General features: G+C 37.9%; 1 protein-coding gene across 8 annotated transcripts in view; it reads right to left on the bottom strand.

Annotated features, from left to right (window-relative positions):
- Positions 1 to 803: 803 nt before the first annotated feature.
- Positions 804 to 10,991, bottom strand: part of LOC126984045 (dystrobrevin beta-like) — a 116,526-nt gene continuing 106,338 nt past the window's right edge. For 6 of the 8 annotated variants that reach the window (XM_050837413.1, XM_050837412.1, XM_050837409.1 and 3 more), the window contains 3 exons: positions 8,607 to 8,654; positions 4,317 to 4,432; positions 804 to 3,235 (listed from right to left, as the gene is read on the bottom strand). In XM_050837413.1, coding sequence (XP_050693370.1) covers positions 3,116 to 3,235; positions 4,317 to 4,432; positions 8,607 to 8,654 — 284 coding nt within the window. In that variant the 3' untranslated portion in view covers positions 804 to 3,115. The remainder of the gene's footprint in view (positions 3,236 to 4,316; positions 4,433 to 8,606; positions 8,655 to 10,991) is intronic. The other 2 variants (XM_050837411.1, XM_050837414.1) reach the window with 2 other exon arrangements.

Raw genomic sequence — 10,991 nt, 5'->3', positions numbered from 1 at the left:
GCTGCTATGTTTACACTAGAAAGCTTGGTCATTAATGCCAAAGGCAATATATAATATGTTGGTTTCCCAGCACAGGTGCACAGTGTCTCTCTTTAGCAGCGTTTGCTAGCCTTGCAACAGGAAGCACTTCATTTGCCAGGTTTTATCAATACATGTCTCATCAGTGCCTTAATTATCCACATTTTGTCAACAGATCATAGTGACAAAAAAAGGGCAAGGTCTGAAACACACTGTCAAATTATCATCCTTATCCAAAACTTTGTTGAAAGGTTATTATTGAAAAACAGCATAGCACAGAAGGGTGCTCAGTTTGCCTGCTTTTATGCACAAAGAGTAATGAAGAGGCAACTTTACAAAACTACTCTCTACTGCTTGGCAAAACTGGAGGCAGCTACTTAACACTGCCTCATCTAGGGAACTGTTGAAGGTAAGAATTCAGGCCAGAGTTGAAGAGCTGACAATAATGATCACTACTTACCACTGTTCTCGGGTTGGGACATCATAGTGTGTCATGCAGTCCTAGTGATTAATATTTTAGGCAAAGCCAGTTGGAGAGCCAATTCTCTGTCTTGACCTGTAAATTAGAAGCTATATCTTGTATTATTATCTTACTGGATTTTGAAGAAAGATCAACTTTGGCATTTCAGAGATTTTGACAATGTATTTTAGTATATATAACTTTTTTTATAATCTAATGCCGAAAAAATAATTTGGGATATATTTTCTGACCAATACTCCCCACATGCAGGTTAGTAAGGTGCTCTCAATCATCTTCCAAGCATCTCCATCATTAATAAAACTACTTGTGATAAATTTCCCTTTATTTGTTACCTTGACCACACTGTAACTATCATTTAACATAATAGTAAACATCACAGCTCATGTCTAGTGCCAAATGATACCCTTGAATGACTAGAACTTAAATATCAGCCGTCAAAGCAGCTGTCATACCCTTAAAATATAGGAAGTGAAATGTCAGTTTATTAATGAATAATCTTAGACAATACCTTACATGTTAACCCATTACTCATAGATGATGAAAAATCTATTCCTAGTCTTGGAAGAAAACTGAATATGGAAAAAAAGGCCCATTTGTAAAGTACTCATTCCCAAATACATGAGGATTGGTCATGGCTGAAATAACACATCTTTTACCTTTACTTTGAAACCTATGTTCTGAGAATGCTTTCCACTTATGGGAAGCAGCAGAGGTGAGTGCCAGTGGCTCCATTCAAGACTTAACTCACCATTCTTGGCTATTAATTGGAGTTGGGTCAATACCTTTTGACTTGATTATACAGCTTGGTCTATTAATGTCAAGTTGGGAAAGGCTTTGAAAGAAACAGTCAAAGTTTCCATATCATGGTTTGCATATATGGCAAGAGATGTGAGAGGTTACTTGTATATTTTGCAAAGAAGTTCTGCAAGTACATAAAGAACTTCATCCAACATTAAATTACTGATTTAAAGGTTCCAAATATTTCAGTAGTAATTTGCTCCTTTTATATGTCCAGCATATATTTTTTTCAATTGTTCACCAGCTTTTGACTACATTAAGCTCAGTATCCTTTAAATGCATGAAATTTACTAAGGAATGAAGATGTACAGGTTTTGATTTGTTTTGCCTTTCTTATGTTAAACAGATTATCCTGCAACGAGGGTTCTTGCTTAATGATCCTGAATCACAGCCAACTCTTAGTACACCGTTGACCTCATCTCTTAATGAATGGCTTCACAACAGTAAAGTGATGGAAGTGCTGAACAAAAACTAATATTAAACACCATTTAAGAGTACTGAAGTAACATAATTTTTGATGCCATTAGCTTTCACACATGACTGAGTAAGACATCAAGACCGTACAATTAGGAAGATGAAACACTAAGATGCGTACTTATAAGTCTAGGAATGTCTGTGAGATCAAATGTTCTAAATGAGGTGAAGCAGAACAATCAGGTGGCCCAAACCATAACTATGATTCTACATCAAGAAATTTACCAATCTCCGAATTCCAATTAGCTACTTGTGGTGCATCTGAGAAGAGGACAATTTTACAGCTCACATGTGACAGGAAAGAATAGTGCATTGCTACACCGAGATCACAAAGGAGAAGTCAACGCGGGGACAAGCACGAGGCACATTAATCAAGAGATAACAGTGCAAAGCTTTGCTCCTGCATAATTATTAAACTTACTTTTGATTGTCCTACAAACAAATGATAAGTATAAACCACCACAGACACTTTCAATGATATGTGATCCTCTACCTACCTACAGTACCTTAGGGTAAAGCCTCTGGCCCACACTCTTGGTCCTCAGAGCCATGATTTATGTATTCTTTGGCCACTCAGAATTATAAATTACTCATTAAAAAACAACACTTGAAGAAATCAAGTTAGTAATATTATAAAAGTAAACAGTTTGTCTGCTGTCTCTCATCATTATAACCTTTGCTTCATATTGCCTATAAATTAGCCATTTACAAAAGTAGTTAACAGCGGAATAAAGTAGAATATATACATAACTTTAACTTAGCAATATAAACATACTGTATACATATATTACTGATAAAATTAATAAGTTGTTGCTTCATGTGACAATCCAATATAAGCTTAATTTACACAAGAGGGTTGGAATGTACGAGGCGGGTACAAAAACAATTCTGAACTGGGTGTAACAATCACTAGTAACTTCCTCACGTTTGCTTTATAATTCAGAGAACAAAGATGCCAAAATTTGCTTTCTGATGGTGTAATTTTGAATATTTCTCAGCTGAACAATTTAAAACCATACCTTAACAGAAACAGCATAAATGAGAAGTGTGAAATTTGATTTAGTTTGGAATCAAAATGACTAACAATATAAACCTGGCATTGTCATGTTGTATTTGAGGAACAAGATACAAAGTGCACCCAACTCACGATTCCTAGTTATGAGATTTGTGGTGAAACACATGCTATATAAAATGCACTCAATAAAAATGATCATGGATATGTAGTTCAACCTCACCACTGTTCTACTTGGTGATGTCTAATAAGGTTAATGGTACAGAGTCACTATTCGCCGATACGATGGTAGATTGTTAGGTTACGGTGTTCATGCTGGCTGGTGTTAGTGTCTACCGGTTGACCCACCCCATACCTGCCTCCTCCCAGTCAGGTGTGTCTCCTTCCTTCCTTGAGCCCAAGTCGTCATGATTCTCATTTGAGTGCCACTTGTTGCTGCTCTTCAGTCCAACCTGAGGGATGTAAAAAATATCTCAAGAGGAGGCTGAGGGAAAATCTTGTAGAATCGTAGGTGCTGCACATACTTAAGCTTGATTCTCAACCTGAAACATAAATGTGTCTCGTTACTTGCTGCTGTATTATGTGAAGACAAATACCCTTAAGTAATGGTACGAAGACATGAGAACACAAATAATATGTTGGCCTAAACCTTTCACGGAGACTAGAGAGGAGCAATGTCAAGGATGCCAGGAGTGATGGTGATGCTGTGTGATGCTCACAACAGTGCCTTAAACTTTCAACACGGCACAGTTACGCAGCCTGCCATTTTCATAGTTACTGTTCTTAACGACTTTAAAGTTTGTCTCCCGTCATCTTGAAGACCTGCTACACAGAATCTATGTACTTACTTTTGTTGCTAGGCATTTATGTATCCATTACATACATCCAGGTATGACGTCAGGTCTATTATTTGATTGGACAATTTATAGATTTTTGGCAGCAGGATAACAACTATGAACCATTCATTCAGCTATAGCACAGCCTTTTTACTTTGGGGCAGTTAATTAACCTAAGGGGCAGCACGCCACCATGGCAATGGGCCAGTATACAGCAAAGCATAACCTGTAAGTCCTGATGTTAACAAGCAGCCACCTATGTGACACAAGCTTTCCTCAGCTTCATTTACTTTAAGAATTGTCAACTCATACAGAGGGTGCTTATCATAGTTTCTGCTTGTATTCAGGAGCAAAACATGAAGCACTCCACATTCACAGACACCAGTCATCAGTTTTTCAGAATGGGAAAGTAGGAAGGATGCAAGACTTCCTAATACAATACAGCTTTTAAGGAGGAAAATTGGAATGAAGTAAGTGAAGCTGAGGAAACATTTTGATGAGCCCAGCCAGCCTAAAGTCATGCAAGATAAACATTAATAACATGCCACAGTTGAGGAAAAGAATTCCTTGTATGTATATTCATAAGTGACGGTATCAGTTTGGACAATCATTAAGGGAAAACATTCTAGGAAAGAAATGTATCAGCAGATGTGAAGAAGTGATGGGTCACGGCTGTCCAGGCTTCACTTTATCTCACCTGAGACAAGTCTCTACTAGGCTTGCGGCTGTGTGGGTGCGCCTCAGCCTCACTGTACGGCGCCTCGTTCATGCTACGCCAGGAGGGGCTCTCATATAGACCCTTGAAGTCATAGTCTGTAAATAATTTTGTTATTTATTCAAAACTCCAAATGCAGAAGTAAATACAAGTTCAAATTATCCCAAGTATATTATTGATTTCTATCAGTTTAATGCTGAAATATTTTTGGTTTAAGCTCAGTTTACATTATTACTTATTATGTATAAGAATATTTGGATTATAAGTTTATGGAATTTAGAGTGGAGTGCCAAAGGCAAGTTTTACAAATATCTTCTTAAACTTGTGTGTTTCAGTTTAGATTCCTGAGAGCCCCCCATAAGACTGCTGCACCAGCCAGATGGGTCAGAGTACCTTCCAGAGATGAGATCTGCTTTCCATGAGATATTGTTCATCTATGGAATTTGCTAACGGCTACAACACATAATACTCATGAAGAGTCAATTGTCATCAATTACACAGTGCCCCTCACAATGGCAGGGAGGAGAAGGGTCAAACAATTACCACAACTGACCGGTGTTTGGAATTTAGATTTTCCAAAAAAAATTATAACAAAAATCAATGCAAATGGATTCAAAACTAGTTTCAAGGATTGTATTAGACTCAAAACTTCAACTTCATGGGTTTAAGATACATATACTAATCCATTGCAGTAGAATCATCTGACTGCAGCTCCATAGCTCTTCATAATTTCTATTAAAGTATTAATTCATTTTATCAAATTTTAATGAGGTGAAAAAGCAATAATTCAGCACTGATATACATATGCCTGTAGATTTCTAGAGCAAAATTTATTTGAGTTTCATGGGCAAATTTTTCTCAGAAGCTTCATGAGCATGAAAGCAACAGACAAATCAAGCACGAACAAGAAGCAGGCTCTCAGTACAAAGCCAGGCAAGCACACGCAGGACAGACACCAGTGCTGCCATTCCCTGGAGCAAGTGTTGCCTTGGACACAAATGGAACATCTCACTCATTCTGGCTGAGGGTTTGTTGACACCCTTGCACAACTTTGCACAATTTACTGACTCCCTTGTCTAGATAAGAATGTCTCAAATGGTCTACCATAACAATAAGGGCCTTCCGTATAAATACACAATGATTATGATGAATTAAAATACAATCACTCTGATGACAAAAATATTGAAAATCAATTGCAGATTTTGATCTCAATAACCATTTTTACTCCCATAAATTTACAACTGTAAAGTGAAGAGATTGTAACCACCTGAAGACAACTTGACAACATATGAGTGTGTTTAGTTTCTTCACATCATTGCACTGCCAGCATTTTCACTTTTACTTCTCTCAGGTCTGACGGCTGGGCACTGAGAAGTCAATTTTATTTGTAACTATCATGATGCCCATCACTGGCCCAAAACAATGCCTATTATGAGAAATGTGCACTGTCCCTGCTAACAGTTTCATCTTAATGCTGTTTTCTTATCTCAGTTTTCACCTGAACAGAAAAATAATTGATGACCATTAATAAAAAAAAAAAAACCTGGACTAGTTTAAAAGCTATTTTTTTTTAACTGGTGTATTTAATTAATGCCCACACATGTATTCAGATGCAGCAGGCATGGGTGTGGATTCAGATTTGAAAAATTCCAACTTGATCATGAAATTTTATGGTTGCAACTCTGACTCTGATGCCCCCCCTCCAAAACATATTGTGTCCACATAAATAAAATCCACGTTAAATCAATATTCCCACTAAAGCTGCCTACATATTGCTTGTTTGAAATGTCCTCCCACAAGACCTCCCACAAAAGCTCATTTCTCCCACAAATTTGCTGGACTTTGCCATGAAGTGGCAACACTGGTCTAGCAGTGCACCCACGTACTTTGCACAAGAATTAATCATGTAAAAGAGTTGGAATTGGAGATATTTTTAGTGACTCTGACTCCAGCCAAAAGTAGCAGACTCCTCGACTCCTGATAAAAGTCCAGACCCCTGGCAGCACGCAGTTGAAACTTTTTGTAAAATTACCAACAAAACTAAGTACAAACAAATGTCTTCTTCCTAACATTGCAAGCTTTCCACTTACTCTCTTGCCTCATCAAGTCTGCAAATAATAAAGTAAACAATATGTCATACAAATGTTTTCAACAAACTATCAAAATGAAGCAAGCAAAATGAAGGTTTTACTTGATGGATACAAACACTCACTACAGATGTAAGCGGTCATCCAGAAGTTATTTATCTGAATATGAACAGTAAATGACTTAGAGGATATATGCAAGACAGCTAACTGCACACAGTGTGATGCAAGTGAATGAGTCAATGAAAAATACAATGTGCCAGACACCTGAGGTCATGTGGCACTGTGTATTTATGGAAGAGGAATGTCTTGTTTGAGTCAGGAGTGATTACAGGGAGAGTAAAGTACTTATTCCACTATTGAGAGCCAAAGAGAGAAAGCAAAAAAGTGGGGTGAACAGTAATGGATGAACGAGGACAAGGAGATGCTAAACTTGAGGACTAATGGAAAGTTAAAGATCTTGGAGAAGTACGTATAGGGATCAAGGGTGGCTACAAGAGGAGAAAGTGGGAAGGGTCTGATAAGAGAGATGAGGGGGTACAGAAAGTGCATGCAGACAGAGGTAGGCAATAAGAAAGTTGGAAATGAAGAGGGTGTAGATAGGTGGGCAGGTAAGGTGCAGTTTGTAGCTGAGGTAGGTAGATGGAGTCAGGACAGGAAAACTTAAAAACCCCAGGATTGGTTTGTTGAAGAGGCTGTCCCCAAAGCTCTTACAAGGTGAGTCATTGAGAGAATGGAGATGTTATCACCCTGCTCATCAAAAATCCCCATGAGGAGTATGGGCAATGGGAAGTAGAGTACCTTCATCCATGGGACTGCCAGGGTGTTTGTGACCATCTCATGGCTGGCCTTGTGTCTTGTAGGCACGGCATTCACACCGCAGGAAAAGAACAGGAGAATGGGGAGGCAGAGGGAAAGATAGATGGAGGGGAGAGGAAATGAGTAGAAAGAAAAGTCCAAGTAAAATTTGTTGGACAAGGGACAGAAGCCTGAGGTTGAGGAGCAAACTATGCAGTTTTTGTCCTATGAAGTCCCTCCATGACAAAAATGGGATTGGAGAAGAGTTGTGGGGGAGTAATGTGGTGTGATAAATCGGTAAGTGCTTACCAGCCCCAAGAGATAACCAAATGGTATAAGCAAAGTTTTGTCAGCAATGTGACTTGCTGTCACCTGAGAGCTTGTAAAAGTCACACTTCCTATGGTCCTCTTACACAGTAAACTATAATCATCAGGAGCTTCACTGGGTAAATTTTGTTTCTCGTTTGCTGTCTCTGGATTATTCTAAGTGTAAAAAAGTTTACATGGTGCATGGAGTTTTTTCCAGCATTTCATTTCAATATTATTCCTTAAGCCCATTTGCTGAGTATCAGTTTAAGTTTTACGTAGGTCTGCTGCAGCTCAGCATATTTGTGTACCTCCCAACATGAACCATTCAGGAGCAATATGATGAACCAAAATCAAATTAGTGAACATGCTCAGATGTGATTGTGACACTAAGCCTTGCGAGTCGCTGCTGCTGTGGAGACATAAAGCTGTGTGTGGCTATGTCGGGAAGGCTCCACAAACCAATTATAAGAAATAAGAAACTTATCAACATAAAGAAACAGAGCTTACCAAAATACATTTCAAAAATACTGTAAGTTGAAGACAAGATTGTAATGTCAAAAATACTATTCAATTTGTAAAGCTTTAAAAGGACAAAGCTGTGCAAAATCTGAAAACTTCAAACAAATGATGTCAAATTTACAAAATGTATTGTTCTGAGGCCAGGTTACTACAAAACAATAACTAGCTATACACTGAGTAAGAAATAATGGCAAATAATTTATGGACAATAGATACTGGAGGTCCGCATTTTATTTGTCTTTAAAGCAATTCATGTAATTTTCTCTACAAACTGTGTATAAAATGATTTGCACACCTATACTTTATCATGGATACTCCACAGAGACATTTTGCCTCATGATATGTATAGAAAATAACATGAAGAGCTGCATGAGCATTGTTAAAATGTGACTCACTCCTGTTTACATGTCTTAAAAAATAAAATAAAATAAAAATGAAAAACAAATAAGTAAAAAACTATCTAGTTATAAAATAAATTAAGAAAGCAATGAAAATAAATGAAAATAATTTAATAGACAAAACAAGTCTTTGCTGTTAAATGTGAGTGAGGCAAAAAACTTACCTCGCTCCAGCAGGGGCCTGGCAAGCTGAGACTCATCATCTGAACTTTCTGTAATTTCATATATTGCCTTTTTTAATATACTAGAGAGTCTAGTCCCATACGCTCATGTATTTGCATTCTTCCTCATCTTTTTTGGTCAGTAATAAATAAGTATATGCGAGACAAAGCAATGATTAGATGAACTATGCAATAAATTTGTTGTAGCAAAAAATCTGTATTAATGCAGTAATCAAAATGGCAACTACCTGTATGCAGTTGAGTAAAATGTTATTTTTGTCACTTGTTCTCATGATAATTTATCATGAGCTCTTATTAGCTTCAGAGACAGTCTAATAGTTCCATTCATCTGATACTATTGTTGTGGGGGCTACACTATTCTAATGCAATATAATCACTTATGATTATTATACGATTGCTACTCTATTTAATCCTAAGGAAACAATTTGTGCTAGTCATTAATAACACAGCTCTTGCTCATCTAGTAGATGGGATACATAACTGTAGCTTAAGGCTTTGTATCTTGACATGTCATTTATGCTTTCTAAGGCAAAAGATACCTCAGGGCAGAGTGCCCAGACCATCACCAGTACACATCCCCCACATCAAGGGGAATGGATGCATGAATTAATGAAAAAAGAAAAGAAAAGAAATCATCCAGATGTGAGGCAAGAATATACATGGAGCCGTGCCTCCAAGAGTTGATTGATGGTGAAGCAGTCTTGCTCAGCACAACATGGACAGCTGTGGTGCCCCAAGGCTGTGGCTGAGTGACACACTAAACAAGATGATTCCACTGTCATTGCCACAATTATCATCTTTTCCTTCAGGGACTAAAGCAATGGTAGCATTTGTCCAGCACTTCAGTGTCATCCCTTCCAAACTACCATGCATATCAAATGCAACCCAACATCTGCAAGTTGTTTATATTTTAGCATCTCTGGTAAAATTCTCACCTACATTTCATGCCTTCCAGCATTTCAAATGAAACTGTTATTTTCAATATAATTTGGTGCTTTCCATTCATATACAAGTTCTGTATGGGAGGCAACAAGCTGATTTGGTGATCAGGGACCTTGAGAAAGCTAAGGGAGGGTTGGGAGAAACACAGTACTTGAATCATGTAAACGGCAGAATTTTGAGAGCAATGAGAACCACAGGAACCACACGGCACTTGAAAGAATGACATGTCTTTGTGATGTGGAGTTTTAAGTAGGGCTGCATGATGACACACTGCCTATTGGAATACACACATGAGTGATGAGTGATGTAAAAACAGAATCTTTGAGAGGGGAGTGGAGATGAGAAGAAATGGAGGAAACGGGAACATCTTGAATAGACAGGGGATACAGGTAACCCCTCAAACACACGACAGATGTTTTGTGGTAACACACAATGTGTGTGTGTGTGTGTGTGTGTGTGTGTGTGTGTGTGTGTGTGTATATACAGTAGCTCATAAAACCATCTTTAATGTGTAGTGTGAAGGATGGCATAATGAACACTGAGGCATGCTGCCTGACCCCTTGTCCTCTGGTAAGGTAGGTAAGCATGCTTGGTGCTATTGCTGACTAGCAAATCAGTGGTGCCATGTGACTGCAGGCATCCATCAACGTTTGTATGCCACCTCATGCAAGACGCACCAAATGTCCGTTCGTGCATCACATTATTTAGACAGAGGTTTGGGAGCTACTGTATACAGTTGTGCTGAAGCCCGTATCATTATTGTTTTTACTTTTGACTGTAACTGTGATTGGTTTCTTAAATCTCATTAACATGTGGCTAGCTCACCAACCCTGCTTGATTCAGAAAAAAAGGCATGACTATGAAAATAAAGACAATGTTAATAATGAAATAAATAAAATTACATTCCAAGATTCATTTCCCAGTCTTGCTCCTCATACTGAACTCTACTGCAGAAGAATTTTGACTCACCATTGACAGGTAAATGTTTAGTCATGGCAATTCTGCTTTGTTCAATATGTACGAGTCTTTGAATGTATCAAACTGGAGCATGCAAATGAGAGAATATTACAATATCATATTTTGATAGAAAACTTTGAGACAGTTTTGCATGCACCTCGACTGTGAAAAAACTTGACGGTCAGGATAATCAGAGTCCTTGGAGACCTTCCATCAACACTGTTATGGAGAAATACTGTTCTTGGGCATTATGAACTTCAAGGATGAGAACACCTGATGCATAGCTGGCATGTGGACTGATGCTTACATTCCATCAATTAAAGCATTGATTATACCTAAATTTCCTTTCTTCCATGAGGCAAGTGGTAACATCTTGCTGATGATAATGATAAAGCAGCAATGTGCATAATAATCACTTAAGATTGACACTTTGTCACTTATAACACAATTGTCTTCACATAACACTTG

Source organism: Eriocheir sinensis, chromosome 55 (genome assembly GCF_024679095.1).
Source record: "Eriocheir sinensis breed Jianghai 21 chromosome 55, ASM2467909v1, whole genome shotgun sequence".
NCBI classification, from domain to species: Eukaryota; Metazoa; Arthropoda; class Malacostraca; order Decapoda; family Varunidae; genus Eriocheir; species Eriocheir sinensis.
The sequence above is the reverse complement of the archived record's forward strand: the minus strand, read 5'-3'. Positions and strand labels throughout refer to the sequence as shown.